Source organism: Dermacentor andersoni, chromosome 8, assembly GCF_023375885.2.
Source record: "Dermacentor andersoni chromosome 8, qqDerAnde1_hic_scaffold, whole genome shotgun sequence".
Taxonomy (NCBI): domain Eukaryota; kingdom Metazoa; phylum Arthropoda; class Arachnida; order Ixodida; family Ixodidae; genus Dermacentor; species Dermacentor andersoni.
Genome location: NC_092821.1, coordinates 122,451,867 through 122,476,344, shown reverse-complemented (window position 1 = coordinate 122,476,344; position 24,478 = coordinate 122,451,867). Strand labels below are relative to the sequence as shown.

General features: G+C 44.3%; 1 protein-coding gene and 1 long non-coding RNA gene across 13 annotated transcripts in view; one reads left to right on the top strand and one right to left on the bottom strand.

Moving 5' to 3' along the window:
- LOC140219863 (uncharacterized) overlaps positions 1–24,478 on the bottom strand; it is a 478,555-nt gene that overhangs the window by 66,184 nt on the left and 387,893 nt on the right. The window lies entirely within an intron of this gene.
- l(1)10Bb (BUD31-like protein) overlaps positions 1–24,478 on the top strand; it is a 125,930-nt gene that overhangs the window by 4,406 nt on the left and 97,046 nt on the right. For 4 of the 12 annotated variants that reach the window (XM_072289885.1, XM_072289887.1, XM_072289877.1 and 1 more), the window contains exons 2-5: positions 776–982; positions 1,881–1,937; positions 2,014–2,064; positions 11,455–11,547. In XM_072289885.1, coding sequence (XP_072145986.1) covers positions 790–982; positions 1,881–1,937; positions 2,014–2,064; positions 11,455–11,547 — 394 coding nt within the window. In that variant the 5' untranslated portion in view covers positions 776–789. Of the gene's footprint in view, positions 1–775; positions 983–1,609; positions 1,745–1,880; positions 1,938–2,013; positions 2,065–9,077; positions 9,182–11,454; positions 11,548–24,478 lie in introns of those variants that run through there. The other 8 variants (XM_072289880.1, XM_072289879.1, XM_072289883.1 and 5 more) reach the window with 7 other exon arrangements.

The following is a 24,478-nucleotide window of genomic DNA, read 5'->3' as shown; positions in this document are numbered from 1 at the left end:
CACACGACGAACGCCATTGCCGAGCATGCGCAAGAACATAATCACAAGGTTGACTGGGACGATGCCACTGTTGTTGCCAAAGAAAAGAGCGTGTTTGTTATCCCGACGGCTGCTAGAATCTCTAATCATTCAATCGACGCCAGCTACGATGAACCGGACACCAGGGACTATGCGTGCCATTTATGCACGTTCGTTGCGCCACATGCTGGCTATATAAGTAACGACGATTTCCTGTCCAACTCAGTGAACAAGGAACCTGTACGCGGTTCTGAAACGTCAGATTATTCATCAGAATTGGTCAGTGACCATGATTCCCTTCAGCAATAGAACTGATACACAATAGTGAACAGCAGACAACGGGGTGTTGTGATGAAACAGTAAATTTGCAAGCATAAGGTAGTATCAGCTGGCCCAAGACATGGGGCAATTGGGAATCCTACAGTGGACATTAAATAGGCTGATGGCAATGACCTTAGGATCTTGAAATCACTTTGCATTTGTTATACTCCACCAATAGCTTTAAAATATGAGAGGTGAAAAAAAAGCCGGGGATACGTTCTGCTGTCGTAAACCTTGCACAGAAAAAGGTTGTCCTGCTTTCGAGTATTCGCTGTGGATTGTCCCTTGTTACCTTTTAGGAATACTGAACCAAGAGGGTTATGTTGTGTTCCACGCTATGCATTGTAAAGTGCCCCTGCATTTATACTATTGTTGGCATTACCACTTGTTCTCGATGCTGTAATGGTATTGCAATAACTCCAATTATTTTCTGCAGGCCTCACAAATGCAATGAGCCTAGCTGAAAGTATCGCTAGGCTCATGGTATGCCACACCCCTTCGGAGGCCATCGGTCAGGTTGAGGTTGGCACGCAGTGCAGCTTCCCTCTGGCTGACAAGTCTGTTGGGTGCTGCTTCAGAGCAGGCAGCGAGTCAAGGAGCGTGCAGACCACAGAGGCTGTGGATCAGTCAAGCTACCCCTCAGGTGAGCAGTGACCGGCACTTACATTTGCTTGATTGTGTGAGTTTGTGGTAAATAACCAAGTCTGCCTTGCTTGTTATGACCTGCTCAGGTGTGTATGGCATTCTCCTGCTGAGGACATATCAGCTGGTTCACTGTCAACAGGGTAGCCGTTGTGCAACAAAGCTTCCAGTCAAAACCAACATTTACACTGTTTCTAATTCTGTTCACAGAAACCAGACCGTGCACTGCCACAATCCTGCTGTACGCTTCCACCTATGTTATCACATTGTTTGCAAAGGCAGTAATAAACTGAAGCCCGGAGATGTTATTTTTGCACGCCTAGCTGCATTAACACATGTTTGCACAAAGGTTGCAAAGTTGGCGTGTTGGCCACAGGAATGACAAAAATGGCGACACTTTCTCCATTTTGACAACTACAAACAAGAAAACTTTCTTCATTTTCGTTTACGGTATACATGGCAAACACAGGTAGATTGTGTGAAAGGTATTTTGCAACACCTCACTAAGGCGCAGCCTCTCTTTGGTGATTCAGGCGCATGCAGTTGCAGCATAAGATTTGCAAAATGGTTTACATAATGTTTACATAATGTTTACTGGCACTAACAGTGCTTTCCATTGGGCAAACAGGAGCAAGGGGAATGAGCCGCGAGAGCAGCACACAGGAGTGGCGGGGACGTGTGCTCTATCTTGTCTTCCGAATGGAACAGTCACACTGCTCCGAGAGCAGAGCAAATAGGAGGAGCGCATGATGTCACGCGTCATGTGAGCAAACTTTTCCGGTGCTCGCTTCGCGCAAAATTTTGCGCGCTCGCACTGTCCACACGCAGTTATTCCACGCCAGTTTGGTCAGTACATGTTGGTGATCTTGTGTCTGCCTTCTGCATGATGATGATTGAAGAAGCTCAGCGGATGTTCATAGCCATGATAAAGGGGTCATCGCTACCCGCCACACTAGGTAAGCATCGTGTCCCCCTGAAAAATTAGCTGTGAAAAATAACAGTGTCAATCTCACGACTTTGTGCTTACTACAGTTGTTATCGACGCCTTGGCCACGCGGGAGAGCATTGACGAGAATCCCGATGGTAAGCGCCAATAACTACTAGGCATGGGGCCTTGTTTCACATACTTTTCAACAGTTTATTTTAATTGTTTGTGTTGAATGAATCATTTCAGGTAAAGGGAGTGGCGACATGTGAGGATGAGAATGGGGCACGTAATTTATGTATGTGTGTGTCACGGGGCGGCACTCCTTTGCTGTACTGTCAAACTTCTTGTATGGTTTTTCGTTACTTCTATCAGTTGGCGCTTTGAAATTACTTTGTATGCTTGTTTGACTATGCAAAGCAAGCCTCTTTATCTTTGTGTTCAGCATGCTCCATCCATCGTGACAGCAGGCATTTACTTATGGGAATAAAAAGAACCTTATCATTGCATGTCACACAGAATAGGCACCTCGGCAGAGTTTTTACAGTCGCAGCTTATTTTTCACTAGCAGAGACCACCACGGCGTCAAACGCTGGCGAGAGGGTAATGGACCCACCGCCACAAGTGAAAAGAGGTGGCGGAGGTGAGCTTCTACCGGCTGCAGTGCCCGACACATATTATACTTTGAGTAAACTATTGCCTTATTTATATTTCTGCTCCCGAGTGGACACCAGGAGAAACTAAAGTACTGTTAGATTATTATTACAAGTACTTTCCTCAGGTTGGCCCTTTCAAGAAGTGTAAGAACAAGAAGATGCTTTTTAAACAGGTTTACCTGGATCTGGCTGATGTGTTTGGATGCAACAAAACACCACATCAATGTGAAAATCGCATGAAAAGGGTAAGGAGGGAGAAGAAAAAGGCATGTGATAATAACAAATATCAAGTGCTCCTCCTTGCCCTGTCCCATTTGATGATGAAATGAGAAAAATTGAAAGCATTTATGACAGCCTGCAACCCTAAGTCCAAAGAGACTCTTTTGAATTGACTTACAAGGCAACTTCATCAAGCTCCGACAATTCAACTGATGCACCCTCAACTTCAGCTGAAAGCTCCAGTACTCTGGTGAGCAGTTCAGACAGCGGGGAACGCACGAAAGGGCCAGCAGAAGTCAAGAAAAGGGAAGTCCGCAATAGTACTAGTCGTATGCAGCAGATGCAGTATTTTTTGACCAATTGCGGGCTATTAGTGCAGAGCGAGTGGCTTGCGGGGAAGAACTGGAAAAAGAAAAGGAGAAGAAGCTTGCCAAGTGGTGAGCTGAGTGCATTCAAGAATGCTAGGAGTGCCGTAAGATGCACGAAGACAAACTTCAGCTCATCCACGAGGCCCTGGGTTTCAAGCAATAAAGAAGTGCACTTTGGATAAACATGTTTTTCATGACTGTTTATTTCATACACACCAAAAATGTTCCTGTACATGGCCAAAAATAGATTCTGCTTAAGCGTTGGTTCAAGCTTACATTTCATGTTTGAGCACTGTGCTTGCATTATGCTTGCATTATGACAGATTTTGTGGCTGCCTCCTTTTTGGCCCCATCTTGGACTTTAACTTTTTCTCGTTTAACTTCTGCAAGTGTCCGTAAGAGGCTCTCTTCTCAAGATGTTCCACTGCGGACTGCAGCTGCAGTAGGGTTTTGATTATTATTAGCCTGAGAGTTGATGCATGTCCTGAACTATACTATCAGGCGAGTCACCGTTGCCAATGCAGATGTTGCAGTGGACACAACATGCGAGAATAAATTTCACCATGTTGTTTTCTGTCATGAGGTGCAAATGCTGTTGCTGCCGAAACTTACCCTTTAACTCCCCAAATGCATTTTCAATTTTCACTCTGGAAGATGAAAGTTTGGTGTTAAATGCCCTGTCAGAGGCGTGGAGGCTTCCATTGTCTCGAATGGAAGTCATCGGAAACTCTCGAGATGGGTATGCTGCATTCCCAAGAATGTGGTATTTTCCAGTGCAGAGTTCACAGTTTTTTCTAAATCGTTGAAAGCAGGAAAATCCTGGAGTCGTGAGTTTTACTGGGTGCACCAGTGCTGGCATCAAGGAACCTTTTCCGGTTATCACCTATTCCATGCAGAGTCAAGGATGGGTAGTGGTGCCTGTTTACATACACTGGGTCGCACCTTACAAGCAGGGCACCTAACCGGAATATAGCTCCCGTCAATACACCCAATAGCGTCTGGAAACTCCAAAACCTAAAAGCCTGGGAGAAAGAAAAATGTTAGTTTCACAGAAAGCGCAAAAGGATCTAACAAAGTAGCAAGTGAAGTCATGCCCAAATTCGTCAAGCTTCAAACACAGCTTCGTATGCTTTCCTTGGCTGTTGGTTTTATATTGTACTAACGCAAATCCATTGTAATTGTTATGAGCACAATAAGGCATGAAATGCATCGACAGTTCTAGCGATGATTCTTTAGGCAAAGTAGCTGAGAGCTTCAGCTTCACGTGTTTCTGCAAACTTTAATGTGTGTAAGTGAAGAAATGACAACTCTTTTAATAGATTTAACTGAAAACAATGGTTTTGCGAGCTCTTCAACATCTCCATGCAGCTTACAGCATAAATAAGTCACTGCTTGTCCCAACTTTACTGTAAAAAACCAAATTAAAAAGTGTCCTAGTATATGCCATGTTTTCCAGAAGTTACATGAACTTTGTGAAGAAAAACACAGCTTTGAAGAGTCGTACAGATGGCAAACGACTGACATGCTGTTTTGATTAAACCTATTAACAGTACAAATTGAAAATAGGGATTTTTTTCACCTGCTTGAACTCATTGGCTAGTTTTTCCAAGTCATCTGGGAAGGTCACGATGCAGGGGGCAAGTCGGAAAGGAAATCCATGACGCAGTATGTCATCCTGTGGTGTGTGCCTTCCCCAACCTCGAACCAGCCTGCAACATCCCATATGCAGGATTTGTTGGCAGCATACCTGCAAAAAATGTGTTCATTCTGTAGTGATTAAAAATGGCTAAACTAGCATTTTATGTTACCATCAAGAATTGCAGTGAAGTATCGAAAAAAATCCACATCTGCCCAGTTGTCTAAACAAGTTTCACATGTGTTCATCACACACCTTTGGTACAGCCATGCAGTATTTGACCCTAGAATGTCTCGCAATCCACAAATCTGGCAAAACTCTCGATCCTTTTACCTACAAGCCCAGGTCAATTACCTCAGTGCCGTGCAAAATAATGGAGCACATTACTTTCTTAAAGACTTACATGTATATCTTGATAGCGGTTTCATGACAGATTGAATATTTTTGCATTTTTTGAATCACCGAGATCTGCTCTCGGCGCCGAATAAGTGCTCTTCCTCGACCAATGAATCATGATGCCCCTGCTCCTGCCCGACCACTAAAAGGCACCGGAACTCGCGAGAGCACTTTGAGCACAGTTAGAAGTGCTCCTGTTCACCCAATGGAAAGCGGTATAAGTGGAATTCGAATCTGTTCTTTGTCAGAGCGTATTATAATACAGTCTCTGACTGATTTCTTCGGACACTCAAATACTCCGACTTTGCCACAGTACCACAACATGCTCTGTAGAGTCAATGTATAACAATGACCAAGACTTTGCATGTTTCAAACTCTTCTCGTTTGATTTTCTGGACTTTTTCCTTTGATCACAAGTAAAAAGCTACCGAAAATGCAAACAACATCACCGTCACTTTGTTTTTCTGCAGCCTCAAACCCGTGTTGCATGCATATCGCATGCCAGTTCAGAACTTGTTTCCGGTACAACCTCGATAGCAAGCACCACTTGCTGCACCCTCCCACAAGGCTTCACGCTGTGGTTGCTTTTGGCAATTGTCAGGTGCACATGTTCATTTGTACTGTTCGTATCGGTTCTAGTGTGCATTGTGGTTCACTTCAGCTGCATACCACAACGCTAGGCTCAGCCGCTTAATACAACGAAACGTCTGCAGTGATTTCATCGGCAGCTGCTACCGATGGTGCTGACACCATCATCTTCAGCCTCCAACTTGACAAAAGCTTTGAAGCAAGGAAGTTATATGATATTAATGACGTAAAAGAAGGCCACATTATCAGGCAAGGGCAAAGTGGTCAATCACAAGCGGACATGGCAAGGGAATTTGAAATCTCGAAGCAGACAATGTTAAGATGTTCAGATGTTAAAACAAGGTTAAGATTATAGAAGCCACTGAGAAATCTGCTGGATGCCGACAGACGAATGTCAGCCAAAGTGCTCACCAAAATCTTGAGGAAGCTGTTCTGTTGTGGCTGAAAGCCATGATCGCCAAGCAGGCGCCGGTAGCAGTGATGTTTTAGTCAAAAGTTGGGAACCCTGGCACTTCAGATGAACATTGAGGGTTTTAAATTTAGTGATGGCTGGATCCGAAATGTCAATGTCCAAGGTTGACAATGGCCATTCTTTCACACCGATCCCAGTATTCACCCAAACTGCAATGTCTTCAATTGAGTCGCTCATTGATTTCAAACACACTAAATTATGGGTGCCCGTGTTTGCGCAGCAGCTGGATGTGATGTACACTGCAGTGGCAAACCTGAAACTTCTGTGAAAACAAGTGCAGATTTCTGACTATTTCAGAACACCTAATGCTTGACACGCTGTTTAGAGGTATAAATAATAATTTTATTTTTTGCAGCGCGCTTCCTAGAACGTTGATTTTTATTGCAACTGTCAAATTTGGTTTTGGAGCTACAAAGCTATGATCTGCAGCTTTTTTCTTTGGCAGTCCAAGTATAGCGATGATCGCATATAAAGATCGGATTTCTCATTCTTCTTGATGTCGTAAGTGCACTGTAATGCAAATTCCTATTGTACAAGAACTTCCTTGAAAAACAAATGTCCAACTAGTACCGATTTCTTATATTAACCGTATGATGTGCCCCTGACGCTGTTAGAATTAGAATTAAACAGGTCAGACCGGCTGGCGAGAAAATGCCAGCGGGTCTTGACCGCATTCACAATTCAATAATTACCCACTTATCACAAGCATACTAAGAGGCTGTGCTGGAATTTTTAACCTGATTTGGGAAAAAATAGTAATTGCAGTAAATTGCTCCAAAATGAAATTTAGTCTGCTCCGAAGTACTCCAAAACGCAATTTTACTTGCTCCGAAAATTGCTCCAAAATGACTTTGGGCAGTCCCACTCCTGAGTATGCTACCCGAGATCATTGAGGCCGGGTATGTCAATACCTGTGTCGGCCCATACGTGCCTAACCTGCTCCTATGTTTTAAGTGCCAAAGATACGGCCACAGTTCCCATAACTGTCGAGGCCAATTGACTTGTGCCAAGTGTAGTGCCCATGAACGCATCTCTGAAGCGTACGAAAACACTGCACACTGTGTGAATTGTGATGCGAGGCACACCGCACACTCGCAGTCCTGCCCATCATGGAAGAAAGAGTAACAAACCGTCACAGTAAGAGTCGAGGAGAACATCTCGTTTAAAGAGGCACGCAAGTGGGTATCCTACTTTCTGAAGAATAGCTTTGCCGAAATGACGCATCAAGGGGCAGCATCGCAACGGCTTCCAGCGGCTGTCCGGCGTGCTCGCAGTGAGCCGGCAGCAACGCTAACCAGCCCCTCGGCAGATGCAGCCAGTGCTGGGCTGGTGTCCTCCCGTGTTTCTTCTTTGGAAGCAGGACCTTTCCTGCGAGCAAACCGCTCGCAAGAGCAGGAGTCCAGCGCCCCACATGAGGCAATGGGCACAACTCGCAGCCAGAATGATTTCTGGAACGTAGTAGTGCGGGCACGATGCGGGATGACTCTGTTAGGATGGCCTGTGTGTGGTGTTCAACGCACCGGTTGGATGAGCTGGCTGTCTCAGGGTGAACAATGGAAAAACTTTTGATAAAAGCAGAGGCGTGTAATACGGTGACAGGAAGCGAGAGAAGGCAATTGTAACAGATTCCTTAGAGCAGATATACTAGAGTATCGTGAGTAGTTTGAAAGAATGAAGTGTGTAGCACGATTTTGAACTGATTCAAGAGCTGAAATAAGGTTAGACTGATGTGGATCAAAGACTGCACTAACGTATTTAAGTTGAGGTTGCGTAAGTGTTTTGTAAGTCAGTAATTTTAAGGAAGGAGGTTCCATGTGCACGTTACGGTGAAAGTACGCAATTGTTCGATTAGATGAATTTATTATGTGGTTGACATGGTAAGACCATGATAAATCACTAGTGATGTAAATGCCAAGTGATTTAACAGAGCTAGTGGAAATAATGGTGGTATCCTTGATTCTATAAGTAGGTAGATTATGATTTTGGAAGCAGTGAAAAGAAATTAATCCAGTCTTTGCAGTATTCAGGGGCATTAGCCAAGTAGCGCACCATTTGTGTATGTTATTCAGGTCATTTTGGTGGACAGAAGAATCATCGGTGTTAGTTATAGGGCAGTAGATTACACATTAATCAGCGAAAAGGCGCATAGTAGATGTTGCTACGGAAGGCAGGTCATTACTGTATATTAGAAAGAGCAAAGGCCAAGAACTGTGCCTTGGGGTACTCCTGAAAGAACATGTAAGTAAGAAGACGAGAAGCCATTAGCGAAAACAGATTGTATGCAATCGGTTAAAAGGTTTCAAATACAGTTAAGGTCATGCAGTGAGCTTTGTAAATTGCTTACTGTAAATAAAGTACTTACTTGCTTACATGTGGATGATAGTTTAAAAGAGACAGTTCGAGTAAAAAGTGGGAATGGGGTACTTTGTTGAATACTTTCTGGTAGTCTAGGAACAGTGCATCGGTTTGGATATTGAGGTCAAGATTGTAATGAATGTCATGCAGGAACAAAGCTAATTGGGTTTCACACAAGTGGCCTTTCCGGAATCCATGCTGGTTAAAATGAAAGTAGTTGACGGATGCTAGAAATGTTGCGACATTGGAGTAAATCACATGTTCCATGATCTTGGAGCATATGCTAGTGAGTGAAATGGGTCGGTAGTTACTTGGGGATGATCGGTCACCTTTCGTGAAAACTGGGATGACCTTCTCGATTCGCCAGTCATGTGGAACGGAACCAGTATCAAATCATTGCTGAAAAATGATGGAAAGAATAAGACTGCACACATGTTTAGTATCTTTTAAAACTTTGGAATTAATTCCATCGATACCACAGGAAGATGAACACTTCACTGAATCGATTATATTGACAATACCATGGGAGCTGAAGGTGATGCTGTCCATTGGTGGATGAAGCAATGGTGGGAGATCGGGAACATTGTGAGTTGTTTCGTTAGTAAAAACTGAACAGAATGTGTGGTTCAGTGCATGAGGTACATTAGATATGTATACCTGCGAGCCACTGCTGTCACAGAGTGAAACAGTAGTGTTTACACAGGGGATAATAGTTTTCCAGAAATGCTTTGGGTTGGTTTGTAACATTTCGGGGAGGGTAGTAGAGTAGAACTGGCATTTAGCTTGGGTAGTGGTAGCAGAGTATCGTTTGGCAATGGTGTGATATTTCTGCCTCATGCATTCAGTGTTAAACAGCTTGGCAGAATGAAAAAGGCACTTTTTCTTGTTCTTGTAACGTAAATAAGAGTGGATGCTTCTCATATTTTCCCAAATGGAAAGTCAACACAGCCAAACGGGAGCTAATTCGAGAGCTCACACACTCAGACCGGGATCACATTGCTCCGTTTGAAAACAACACTGTAGCTTATTCCACAGGCGTTATCATTGACGCTGCTGAAAAATGCATGCAACAAACTAATGGACTGGCTAATAAGCATCGCTTGCCTTGGTGAAATGACAAATGCCAAAATCACATAAAAAATGAAGTAGAGCCTGGGTAATGCTTTGCGACTCTCCAACAGGAAAACCTGATTAACTTTATCAAGCAAAATCACAGTGCAGGCGAACGCGTTGACGTGCTAAGTGAGAGAGCTGAGAAAGATACATCTCTAATATAAATTCGTACGATGATGAAACCAAAGTCTGAAGTACTGTAAATAAATTAAGAAGCTGGGAGTCGCACCCGCTACCCTAAGTAAGCAGCCAAAGTGATAGCCTAGAAGACGAGGCGGTTTGTTTAGGTGAACACTTTGAATACGTTTTAAGGGCATCACACTATACAGAAACATTCCTGAGGTTCAAAGAATGTGAAGAGCGACAGCCCCTTAATTGCAAAAATTCATGAAGTGAGGCTCACAAATGCCCATTTAGCTTAGCCGAACTTGAGGCACCTGTCACTTTTTGTAACAACTTGGCACCAGGTGGCAATCGTATTATGTACAAAATGATTAGATGCCTACATCCTGAAGCACTGGAAACGCTCCTGTCTCTTTTTGGTGCCATGTGGGCAGCTGGATATATTCCGTCCTCATGGAAAGCCATAGTCATTCTGATAGTTAAACGAGGCAAGGACCCATCCTTAGCCAGCAGCTACAGGCCAATAGCACTAACAAGCTATCTGCCCAAACTGTATGAAAAAAATGATATACTAGCGTTTAATCTGTTTCCCAGAAAATAACAAAATACTGGATCCCTTCCAGTGTGGCTTTCAGGAAGGTAGGCCCACAATAGATCACCTTGTTTGCGTTTAGGCAAACGTCAGAGATGTGTCTATACATAAGCAGTTTTTACTTTTAGTATTTCTATATCTAGAAAGTGTACAACAGATCTTTCCGCATTGGGAGTCCGTGGAAATATGCGTAGTGGAAAGCTGCTTGTCTAAGTGCATAAAATAAGAAGCATTGATGTCCAATTAAATGCTGTTGAGCAGTCGTTCAAGTTATGAACTCCTTGTGGACAAGCGACTGTGTTGAGACGCTTGGTGCATTTTGATTTGGCCTTATTGAGGTGCAGTTGAGAGTGCTTTTGAGAGCTTGCGCGGACAAGTGTGCGTGGAAGAAAACATTTCACCAAAGGGACTATAACGCTTTCGCATTTCCACACGTGAACAGTCTTCAGTGTCTCTGCCGAATTTTTCATCTCCCAGAAGTATTGCATTTTATTTTTCTGGGCTATATATAAAGGCTATTTCTGCAAAAGTACTATTTCTGTAAAAGTACAGTATGTGCTAGTTGGCTCTTTACAATCTCAACTTACGAAAACGTTGCCAAAGTTAGGCATGTGGTCAAAAAGAAACCCACTAATGAAGTCTGATATGACAAATTTGTCCTGCCAGCGGCAAACCTCCAGTGCTCTTTGAGGATGGGAGAGCAAGCTTGGTTAGAGCTTTTGCGACTGTCCCTAAGGATTGTAGAAATCCGCGAATGTCTTCGAACACTCCAGATTCACTCACTTTGTAATTTTCTTACTTTTCGGAAAAATAATCTATATGGGTAGACTTCCTAAACAGTCATGAAACATTCAGATGCAGAAATGTTGAGTAAATCAAAGAGGACCACTAGGCGTCATTTGTTTCTTTGAACCTGGAATCACCCTCAAGACCCCCCAGGTGTAAAAAAAAGGAAAGCTAATTATTAACTTTAGTATCTGTGTTCCTTTTTTTTTCATTATATAATGTTACTTTTGTTTCATTTGTGCAGCATCGAGGCCTTCTATTTCTCCATCAACAGCCAGTGGTGACAATTCACAGCAGGGACGCCTCCGCCAAGATCATCTCTGTGACTATGAGGCTGGTAAACTGTTTCGTCTGGATCCTCATTCGAGGACCCGCACTGGCGAGCGTCCGTTTAAGTGCAATTTGTGCCCTAAGAGCTTCTTAAAAAGTGACCACCTAAAGAGGCACTTGTGCGTCCACACGGGTGAGCGGCCATTTCTGTGTCCTTCATGCCTTCAGAGCTTCACACGAAAGGCCAACCTAAAAGCCCACCTGCGCACCCACACAGGTGAGAAGCCTTGGCAGTGCCCTTCATGCCCTCAAAGCTTCTCGCACAAGTCCAGTATGAAAAGCCACTTACGCACCCACACAGGCGAGAAGCCATTTCAATGCCCTTTATGCCCTCAAAGATTCTCACATAAGGTCAGCATGAAAAGCCACTTGCGCACACACACAGGTGAAAAGCCATGGCAGTGTCCTTCATGCCTTCAGAGCTTCTCGCATAAGTCCAGCATGACAGATCACCTGCGAAACCACACAAACGAAAAGCCATTTCAATGCCCTTCATGCCCTCAGAGCTTCTCGCGCAAGTCCACCATGCGGGGACACCTGCGCACCCACACAGGCGAGAAGCCATTTCAATGCTCTTCATGCCTTCAGAGTTTCTCGCGAAAGACTGACCTGAAAACTCACCTGCGTACCCACACAGGTGAGAAGCCATTTCAGTGCCCTTCATGCCCTCGGAGCTTCTCACAAATGACAAACCTGAAAGACCACCTGCGCACTCACACAGGTGAGAAGCCATTTCAGTGCCCTTCATGCCTTCAGAGCTTTGCAGTAAAGAGCAACCTGAAAGTCCACCTGCGCACCCATACAGGTGAGAAGCCGTTTCAATGCCCTTCATGCCCTCAAAGCTTCTCGCATAAGTCCAGCATGAACAAACACTTGCGAAGCCACACAGAGGAGAAGCCATTTCAATGCACTTCATGCCTTCAGAGCTTCTCGCAAAAGACCCACCTGAAAACCCACCTGCGCACCCACGCAGGTGAGAAACCGTGACGGTGCTCTTCATGCTCTCAAAGCTTCTCGTATAAGTCCAGCATGAAGGAATACTTGCGAACTGACATAGACAAGAAGCCATTTCAATGCCCTCCATGTCCTCGGAGCTTCTCGTACAAGTCCAACATGAAGGAACACCTGCACAACCACACAGGCAAGAAGCCATTTCATCGCCCTTCATGCATTCAGAAATTCTCACTGAAGAGTCCCATGAAGCAACTCCTGAGCATTCATACAGGTGACCTATCATACCATTGTGCCATCAGCTCCAAGTCCTTTGCAGTTGCTGGTTATTTGAGCAGACATAAGAGGACACAGCACCGTGATACAGTAGTGTAGGTGAACAGCTATGTTGAACTAAAGTTACACTTAGGAATCTATATATATAGAGAATGCTACGGGGTGTTCTGCTGCATCAAGTAGCACATGTGTTCCTATATGCTCTTAAAAGGGCCCTGGAATGCTTTTTTTGTGTCGCCATATTTGCTATAGATCTATTCTCAGCATGTCCTAAGACAAAGACCAAACGAGAAATGATGAAAATTGACCCACACAAACACATTATCACTCATAAAAAATAATTCAAGATATACAAAGAAATCAAGAGTTAATCTCAACCTCTGCTGGAACCTTAACTGCTCTAAATTCCACATTACACTTTGCCATGACTTCACATTCTGACATCGACAAATAGCAGCAGGGCGTTAGCAAAAGTCAGCACACCACAGTTTCTAGGTCTGTTCATTGCGTACCCATGGCCTCCAAGATCTGGTGACTGAACGCACATGGCATACATCCCATCACAGAAAGGGCGGATGCCATTGTAGCCACGCCAGCACCAGAGAACAAGCAGCAGCTTCATTCTTTAGTTGGAGCCGTAAACTACTACGTAAATTCCTCCTTCGGCTGGCCACACTTGCCCATCCCTTGTACACGCTACTGCATAACAACCACAAATGAGCGTGGACAAGTGCCCGCCGAAGGTCCTTTGACGACATCGAAGCTGTGCTGGCGTCAACAGAGGTCCTAACCCACTTTGACCCACAAAGAATGCTTCAAATGGCTTGCACATGTACTTTCATTTTTGCTGCACCATGCAGCAATTAACTTTTTGCTACTTTTCTGCGTTCATCTGCGGATTCCTACGATGCAATAACTGCCGACGAAGGTGGGACGATTTGGCCACGTGGAGCCTTTTGACTGTTCATGAAGCGACTGGACTTGCTATGACAAGCAGTTATCGTTTCTCTGCAGACCACGTTCTTAGTTGTCGTTGATGTTTCATTCTAAATGGCTAGATGGCTGCATTATGAAAAACACAACGTACAAGTGAGCTATTGATCATCTTTGCAAAATGTTTTGCCAGTTTGGTTACCTGACGACAATCGTATCTGACAACGGACCACAGTTTACATCAACAGAGTTCAAGACTTTTGTTGAAGAGATAGGCGCACATCAAGTCACAACAGCACCTAATCACCCAAGTTTGATTGGCTTGGCAGAATGTTTTGTTCAGTCCCTAAAGACAGCATTGAAGAAAGAATCAAACATGGGAAACCTGCAGGCCGACCTTCACTATTTCTTACTAGCGTAAACTAATACACTTCATGCTACTACGAAGGAAGCACTTGCCTTCTTTATTTTTGTTTACTGTCTTCGTTCCAATCTGGACATTCTCAAACCGGCAGTAGAACTAGTTCAGCACCAGCAATATCTTCAGTTTAGCCAACGGAGCTCGACGGCTCGACAGTTTTCTGTGGGAGACCATGTCCTCGTTTCTAAATTGCAGAAGGCCACTGAGATGGCTTCTGAGTACTGTGGTACTGCAAAATCGACCTGTTTATTATGCCGTCATGGTACACACACTACGGGGCTTCGTAGTGTGGCATCATTGCCAAGATCAGCTTCTCCTGGGTACAGCTGATGTCTCCAAGTGCAAGCAGAACAAGGACACTTTCCGGGAGTTCTCAGACACACCCGCCGAGACGACTACGGCAGTGCGCATTGGTTCAGAGGCTGCACCATCTGTACAAAGATATCCTGTGCACTATCGATGACCACCAGATTGTTACACGTCATCTTAGTTTTGTACAACGGCAGCTCCCCACAAATTGAGTTGGAAGATATGTCACGTGTGTGATAACACCACCTGCCGTCAATAGCATCAGCAAGTCAAGCTTACAGGTAGTCACATGACCCGACCATGATTCCATATAAGGCTGGCAAGTTTCTCTTCTGGCACTTGCACTTGTACACCCATTCTTGCTGCATCACGTAGCAATAAACTGTTTGCTACTGCTCTACGTTCGCTTGCATATTCCTGCAACACTGATGCCATGGCCTTTTGGTGCCAAAGTGCTCGGCATGAGATGCATAATTCTCATGATTGCAACACCTTGCCCATGGCTGTACGTTACCTTAAATGGTTGTAAAATGTAATGCCACAGCTTTTATCGTAGTACACCAAACCTTTTTGGGAAAGAAAAGAAACACTAGAAAACACAATCTAACTGGAAAAACGCACCATCTGAAGCCACTGAAACATTTGGCAGGCTCAACTGTTGTTGACATCTAGGCATTGCGCAAACTGTTGCAGCATGAAACAATGACACAGGCTGAACTGGCAGGGCCTGGGGGGCTTGAGACGTGTGTTGTCTTTCTTGCTGCTTCGCAAGTTCTCGTTTGCAGTCTTCGAATTCGACCTGGGTCAGCATGATCTGAAATGCATTTCATTTTCTTTCATTTTCATTTAAACGGCTCACCGGTTCACCTAAATCCACAACCTGTGGTATGCATAACGTGCTCTGAAAAAAAGAAATACAATTATACATGCATTAGTAGAATAGCACTCATTAGTGAAATAAGCGTGTTATGGCATTTCGACTAATCTTGGTGACCGTTGGCATAGACAGACCGTTGGCATACGCTGGGGGGCGCAGTTAACTGCACACCTCACCCCCCATGCACTTAACTGCAACACTTACTTTGTTTTATCAATGTGCTCATTCACTGAGAGAGGTGAAATCCGCACAGGAACTGTTGGGGGTTCTTGTTCTCGGACAGCTTTGAGTCGCGACATCCCACAGCACATGACTAAGCAGCACTAGGCATGCGCGACACTGCCATTAGGCAATGAGCAGCATGTACCTGAGGTGCACGCCAGCTATCACTTCAGCCGACCTGTAGTTGTCTTCAGGTGACTGCTGGTCATACACTCGTTTTCATACGCTCCACTCGATAGCAGCTTCAGGTTTCTTGCGCATTATCTGCAGACTGCAGTGGCCAACGAGAGCTCTTCCGTATCACCTGTTTATCACAGTGGACAGTTGTTCTTTTGCAGCACTCTTGTTACAATGCGCTAAAACCTTGTCCACCTTTGCCAATGCGAAAAGTCGAGCATTTTCAATTCGAGAAGCAAGGCACTAGTGAGCAAATTGAATTGCCTTTGCAATGAATTGAATCTGCTGTTATCAGTAGAACTCGTGCATGGTGCTCACAGAGAAATCTCACCACAATGTCTTCACGTTCATTGTCATAAGGGTAGCCGTTGCGCAACAAAGCTTCCAGTGAAAATCGACATTTACACTGTTTCTAATTCTGTTCACAGAAACCAGACGGTGCTGCCAGAATCCTGCTGTACGCTTCCACCTAATTTATCACATTGTTTGCAAAGGCAGTAATAAAGCCAAGCCCGGAGATGTTATTTTAGTGCCCTTAGCTGTATTAACACATGTTTGCACAAAGTTTGCAAAGTAGGAGTATTGGCCACAGTAACAACCAAAATGGTGATGCTTTCTCCATGTTGACAACTACAAACAACAAAACTTCTTTATTTTGGTTCACAGCATACGTGGAAAACCCGGGAAGATTGCGCTAAAGGTATTTTGCAACAGCTGACCAAGGCCCAGCCTCTCCTTGGTAATTCAGTCGCATGCAGTTGCAGCATAAGATTTGCAAGCTGGTTTACATAATATTTACTGGGACTAAGTGGAATTCGAATATGTTGTTTGTCACAGCATAATAATAATACAATCACCAACTTATTTTTCGGGCACATGATATTCCAGACCTGCTTGAATGTTCGGACCCTGCCATGGTACCGCAACATGCTCCATGGAGTCAGTGCGTAACGTCAACCAAAATTTTGCATGTTTCAAACTCTTCTCGTTTGATTTTCCGGAGTATTTCCCTCTTAAAAGCTAGCAAAAACACAAGCAACACCACCGTCATATTGTTTTTCTGCAGCCTCAAACCTGCATTGCACACATATCGCATGCGGATTCAGTCCTGACGTTTCTGGTACAGCCTCGATAGGAAGCACCGCTTGCTGCAACCGCCGCTCCCGCGAGGCTTCGTGCTGTCGGCTGTGGTTGCTGTTGGCTGTCGTTGCTGTTGGCTGTCATTGCTGTGGGCATTTGTCAATTGTATATGGTCATTTGTACTGTTTTATCACCTTTAGTGCACATTGTGGTTTGCTTCAGCTGCATACTGCAATGCTAGGCTCAACCGCTTCAACAACCAGTCGTCTGCGATGGTTTCATCGGCAGCTGCTACCAATGGTGCCAACACTGCCTTTGTTGTCTACCTTCAACTTAAGAAAGTCTTCGAAGCAGCAAAATTATTGCAGATTGTCGATGGAAAAGAAGGCCACCATTATCAGGCAAGTGCAAAGTGGCCGGTCACAAGCTGACATCGCAAAGGAATTTGAAATCTCGAAGCAGACAACTTCAGACTATCTAGAAAACAAGGTGAAGATTATAGAAGCCGCCGAGGAATCTGCTGGATTGCGACAGAAGACTGTCAGCCAAGGTGCCCACCCAAAACTTGAAGCTATTCTAATGTGGCTGAAAGCCATGATCGGCAAGAAAGTGCCGGTGCCCGGTGATGTTTTAAATCAAAAGGCAGAAACCCTGGCGCTTCAGATGAACATTGAGTGATGGCTCAGTGCAATGTGTCAGTGTCAGAGTTGACAGTGTCCGAGGTGTCTTTGACACCGACCTCACTGCTCACCCAAAGCACACTGTCGTCGATCGAGTCATTCATTGATTTCATGCATGCTGAATTATAGCCACCAGTGTTCGCGCAGCTGCTGGACATGGTGTAAACTGCAGCTGCAAACCTGAAGCTTCTACAAAAGCATGTGCAGATGTCTGACTATTTCAGAGCGCCTAACACCTGGCATGCTGTTTAGAGGTATAAATAAACCTTTTATTTTTCACAGCCTACTTTTTGCAGCGTTGGTTTTTTCTCGCAAGTGGCAAATTGTTTTCCGAGCTACAAATATATGTTATGGCAGCTTTCTTTTTTTACGGCTGTCCCGATATAGTCATGATCAGTTATAACAATCAAATTTTTTGTTCTTAATTTATATTGTTATAGGTGGACTATACTGCACATTCCCTTTGTACAAGAACTTCGCTGGAAAACAAATTACCAATTACCAGTGCCTTACATAAACCGTACGATGGTTCCCTGACACACATCTAGTTTAAGGAGGCATGCAGGCAGGTATCGTACCTCCCGAAGAATCGCTTTGCTGAAATGGCGCACCAAGGGACAACGTCGCAATGGCTTTCAGTGGCTGTCCAACCCGCTTGCAGCAAGCCGGCAGCGACACCAACTCGGCGGATGCAGCCAGTGCTTCTCCGCCATCCAAGGACAGCCGATCAACATCTGGGCTGGTGGCCTCTCATGTTTCTTATTTGTAGGCGACACCTTTCCCGCAAACAAACCGCTCGCAAAAGCAGGTGTTTAGCAGCCTGCATGAGGCACTGGACACAACTCACAGCCAGACAACACCACCAGCACCTAAGGAGTGTCGATCTCTCGATCACTCCAAAAAAGAAAAACTGTGTATCGCAGGGCCTGTCAAGGGTTCTGTAACCGAAATTTAACTTCCTCAGCACACAGCACAAGCTTCTTTTCAATATGGACACGTAAATATTGCAGAGGAACGTCGGCAGACTTATCCATAACCTTGATGATGTCAAACAGTTCCTTCATAAATATAGTCGGAGGATGTGTGTCTAAGAGACTCATCTCAATTTGGCGCACACGAACTTCTTCAGGCAACATGCCATTTTTCTCGAAGAGCGCAACGACGCCACTGCCTCTTCAGGTGGTGTGGCTATAATAGTAGATAAGGGTAGTTACAACATTGAACCACCCTGGAAGCAGTTGCTGTGAGGGCGGTGCTCTTCCTTAAACTCATTGCCATAAGTTCTATATACATTTCTCCAAGTTATCAGTTTAATAAAGCCAATTTTGAGAGCTTCATTGATGAGCTTCCTGAACCGTATATTGTTGTTGGAGATGTCAGCACAGACAACACTCTTTGGGGAGATTCTCACTGATGCAACAGGACGCTTATTTGGAAACTTCCTGTTTTCATCTAGTGCATCTTTGCTTAATAAGAAAGAGCCAACATAATGTAACCTGCCACACAAAACATACTCGTCTATAGATTTAAGCACAGCATCAAGTATGCTCATGCCCCACCTAGAATGGAGCGTTTTAAAGAATCTCTACGGGAGTGATCACTTCCTGATAATTTTAAGTTTAGGAAAACAAGGTGGATGCTTCTCACATTTTCCCAGCTGGAAATTCGACACAGCCAAATGGGAGCTCATTTCAGAGCTCGCACTTAGACAGAAATCAAATTGCTGCGTTTGATAATGACATCACTGTAGCTTATTTTACAGGTTTTATCATTGATGGTGGTGAAAAATGCATGCAACAACCAAATGGACTGGCTAATAAGCGTCCTTTGCCTTGGTAAAACAATGAATGCCAAAAACCACATAAAATGCAAATAACCTGGGGATTGCTTCGTGACTCTCCAACAGCTGAACACCTGATTAACTTTAACAAGCAAATTCATAGGGCCGGATAACGCGTCAACGAGCTAAGAGAGAGTTGGGAAAGATACTGCTCCAGTATAAATTTGTGTAACAATGAAACGAAAGTCTGGAGTAGCGTAAATAAATTAATAGGCTGTGAGTCACACTCCCTACCCTTAGTAAGTAGCTAAGGTGATAGCCTGGAAGACCAGGCGGATTGTCTAGGCAAACGCTTTGAATATGTCTCAAGTGCATTGCACTATACAGAAGCTTTCCTGATGTTCAAAGAATGCAGAGCGGCAGCTCCTTAATTGTAAAAATTAATCGAATGAGCTTTACAATCGCCCATTTAGCTTATCCGAACTTTAGGCATCTCTCACTTGTTGCAACAATTCGGCACCAGGTGGCGATCGTATTATGTATGAAATGATTAGATGCCTACATCCTGAAGCACTGAAAACACTTGTCTCTCTTTAATGACATGTGGGCGGCTGGATATAGTCTGTCTTCGTGGAAAGAAGCCATAGTCATTCTGATACTTGCACAACGTAAGGACCCGTCCTTAGCCACCAACTATAGGCCTGTTGGGCTAAGAAGCTGACTGTGCTGTGGGGTCTCGCACATGCTCTTGGGACAAAGGAACAACAACACAGTAGCGCTAACAATCACAAGGGCATTTATTACACCTTTCATACACTGTCTGTTAGCCGAATTACTATCCACAGAACGTGCCAATGGGTGCGCAACAAATCTAGGAAGTCTGGCTCACCGCGAATCAATAGCGAGCAAGTGTGTTCGCCCCATGCTGGACACCAATTCCTGGTCGTTCGTGTGTACGGACATGCACACGATCATGCCTCATAAGACGATCTCGCAGAAGCATGGATCGACGCACACACAGGATGTCCGCACTGCTTGCGGACCCGAGCCAAAGAGGAAAAGCCTACACCCTGTCGTGCCCCACTAACCCCGCGGTTAGGTGGCATTAGCAGCACAACACTCGCGCCACCTCTTGTACTACTCTGCAGCTGTAATCACAGCGACTGCCGTCGTAAAGCTATGCGGCAAAGCTGGAAAACAGTATATCGGGGGGTGCACGAGAGTGCCCACTGTGCAAACTGTATGAAAAAAGATAAACCAGCACTCTATGTGTTTCCTAGAAAACAACAAAATACTGGACCCGTTTCAGTGTAGCTTCCGAGAAGGTAGGTCCACAATAGATCACCTTGTTTGCATCAAGGAAAACATCAACGATGCATTTATACATAAGCAGTTTTTACTTTCGGTGTTTCTAGATCTAGAGAAAGCGCACAACACGACATGGTGCTTCGGGATTCTGTGAGATCTTTGTGCAATGAGGATCCGTTGAAATATGTTAAACACAGTTGAAAGCTACTTGTCTAACTGCACATTTCGTGTAAAAGTGGGCAGTGCTTTATCTAGAACATTCACTCAGGCAGCTGGCGTGCCGCAAGTGGGTGTGCTTAGCTGAACACTATTTGTTCTAAAATTAATTCCCTGTATAGAGTCATTCCACGCACTATGCTTTTTTCTGCGTATGCCTATGATGTCCAGGTATATTTCAAATCATGTAACATTGCTATCTGCAAATGACAGGTGCAACTCGGATTAAGCAAATTCTCTAAATGGCTGAATATAAATGTATTAAATTGCGGAAAAGTACATGCATACTCTTTTCAAACGAAAGAGGCGTAACACCAGTGCCAAATCTTGCGGTCAATCGAGAGGAACTATCTGTGAGCAGTGAACAAATTCCTGGGAATAATTCTAGACTTTGCCTTTATCCCCCATCTTAAATGTCTGAAGGCATACTGTCTGAAGACGATGAACCTTTAACTATTTTGTCCCACACAACATGGGGTAGTAATCAAAAATGCGTCCTGAACTTGTACAGAAGCCTTGTCTGCTCTCGCCTTGACTGTGGTGCTATAATCTATCATTCTGCAACATCAAGTGCATTAAAATCCTAAACCCTGTGCACCATTTAAGTATACGCCTTGTGACTAGTGCCTTCACGACGAGCCTTGTAGAGAGCCTCTGTGTAGAATCAAACGAGTGGTCACTCTGTCTACAGAGGTCATATTCCAGCTTCACATCTGAAAGTAAACTCGAATCCTGAACATCTCTGTTACACAACTGTAAACAATGTGTCCTGTAGCATACTTTATAATAATCAGCCCACAGCGAGGGAGCCCTTCTCACTGCGTGTGAGGAATCCCGGTGAAGAAATGTGTGTCCCATTTCTAGGACGTCGAGAATTGCTTCCAGCGAAGCTGTCACCGCCGTGGCAGTGGCAGCTCGTGGGATGTGACGTCATCTGTTGAAGTCGCTAAGCATGTTCCTGAGATGCACATACAATTGAACATCCTTGAACTTTGATCGAAGTAGTGCTTCCCGGAGTTTTACACCGATGCATCATAGTCACAATCCGGTTTGTCTTATGCAGCAGTCGGTCCGTCCTTTTAGGAGTCCTGCATTCTGCATTACCAAACAAGTATATTTGCGGCTGAAGTCTATGCGTTAATGTTGGCTGTGAAACACATCAAAGAATTAAATCTAGAAAAGGCAATTATATTTACAGACTCTTTAAGTGTTGTCAAGGCTTTAGTATTGCTACAAAAGCATAAAAATCCTGTAATTATTGACCTTTATACACTCCTGTGCACTGCTTATGCATGTAATCAACATGTCATAATGTGCTGGGTGCCGGGGCCCAGAGGCATCCAGGATAATATGCTCGTTGACGTAATAGCCACATCCACAACAAAAGATTTCAACTCATCCATAGCTATTCCCACCATAGATTTGAAACCTTTCATTTGAAAAGAATTTAACACCATTGGCAATGCTTGTGGGACGGCCAACCTCTAATAAACTTAATGTAATTAAACCACAGTTAAGCACTTCCACATTAATAACACAATAATGGCGAACCAATTTGCTGTTATGTCTACTAAGAATAGGGCACACATTCAACACACAACTTGCTGACTGGTGGTGAACCACCCGAATGCGGCATAGGTGGTGAAAGGCTGACCGTCATCCACACACACCCTTGTTGAATGTCGGGAAGCAAAAATCGAGAGGAAGAAACACTTTCCCTTAGCATACCAGTAATTTATCTCATTACACCTAGCATAGTTTCTTGGCACAAAACCATTAGACGACTCCAAATCTGTTTTAAATTGTTTCAACGACATTCTTGCATTGCAAATTATCAGTCCAGAAGTTACTTAGGACAGCCTCTTACTAGAGGCTGCCGCTGCATTAGGTACACCTCGTATTCAAGAGCCTTCATGAGACTGTAGTGCTACGTTCACCTACACGTTTTATTATGTCATCCCTGCGTAACAACACGTGTGGTCATAGCTCACATCTCTGGTCATCGTCATTGTTTTAATACTTGCATATTTTACGCAAATTACAGTGACTGATTGTGGGCCTGTTTACAGCCATGCTACATCCACCGTTCACAGTACACTTCGTTATTTCATGAACGACTCATTTAAAACCCATCACCTTGTATATGACGCTCTTTGCCCATATTTGTCCTTGGCGCCATAAAACCTCGTACATCAATCAATAAGGTTTGTTTAGACCGTTCCTTGTCCATTTCAGCAATCATTTGTCACAGTTCATGATGGTTGAGCACAAGGAGCAGAATCTAATGCATGTCAAATAATTTTCACTTTGAGCAAAACTGCAACTGAAAATGTTGTCATACTTTGTTAAGCCTATAAGGACGACACTGAGTAACGCTCAGGTCACCAAGTAGTTTTCTCAGATAATGGTGAGATCACTCAAGAAGAAGCTATATGGGCAAGTCATTTATCCCCGAGAGGAGACTTTCTGTGAGTTATATGCACATAATTTTTAATGGGAAAGCATTATATCCCCCATAAAGCGAAAATCTGGCAGTGGCAGTGGTGACACAAAGTGGTTGTACCAAATATGGCCGACAGTGCAAAGAGTAAAAACATGTCGAAAATGCTCAGAGTGACCAAATTTCTCGGGGAGGTTCAATCAAGGGCATTGAAAAGAAAATTTCGTGAATTTTGGTTAGGGTGGGAATCGAACGCGGGTCTCCTACGTGTGGGATGAGCACGCTTTCCTGACGGCAAAGCGGCTCCACGGTTCTGGCTGGCTAAAGGTGTGCCTAGCACGTGTCATTGCACACATCACGTCATACTAAAGGTGTGGTCTAGTGTGTGCTTCATTGGGCATGTGACAGCGCAGCCGATGGGGAGGAAATGGTGTAGCGTCATGAGTGTATAAAATAAAAAAGCATTAGTGTTTAATTGAATGCCTCTGAGCAGTTCTTCGAGTCATGAACTCTTCGCGGGCAAGTGGGCGTGTTGAAATGCTTCGCCCATTTTGATTTGGCCTTAGCGAGATGCAGTTAGAGTGCACGTGAGAGCTTGCGCAGACAAGGAATGCATGGAAGAGAACATTCCACCAAAGGGACTATGCTTCCAATTCCCACATGTAAGCAGTGTTAAGTGTCTCTGCCGAATTTTTAGAATCTCCCAGAGGTTTTGAATGTATTTTTCTGGGCTATATTGAAAGGGGGTGCTGGTTTTACGTCTTGGCACATTATATTCAGAAAGATATGGTATGTCCTAGCCAGCTCTTTACAATCTCAACTTGTGAAAACGTTGCCAAAGTGAGACAAGTGGTCAAGAAAATCGAACCTACGATCTGATTATGAGGCACGCTGTAGTGGAGGACTCCAGAAATATGAACCAACTGGGGTTCTTTAACGTGCACCTATATCTCAGTACACGGGTGTTTCCGCATATTGCCCCCACCAAAATACGGCTGCTGTGGCCAGGATTTGATCCCGCGACCTCGTCCTCAGCAACCCAACACCATAGCCACTAAGCAACCATGGCGGCTGCAGAAGAAACCCATTGATGAAGTCTCATGAGAAATTTGTCGTGCCAGTGACTCAAGTTTTGCAACTGTCAAATATGGCCTCCAAACACTGCAGATTATCTCACTTCACAATCCTTTAGCTATTTGAAACATAATTTATACGGGTGGACTTCTCGAACAGTCATAAGAATTCAGATGCAGAAATATTGAGTAAAT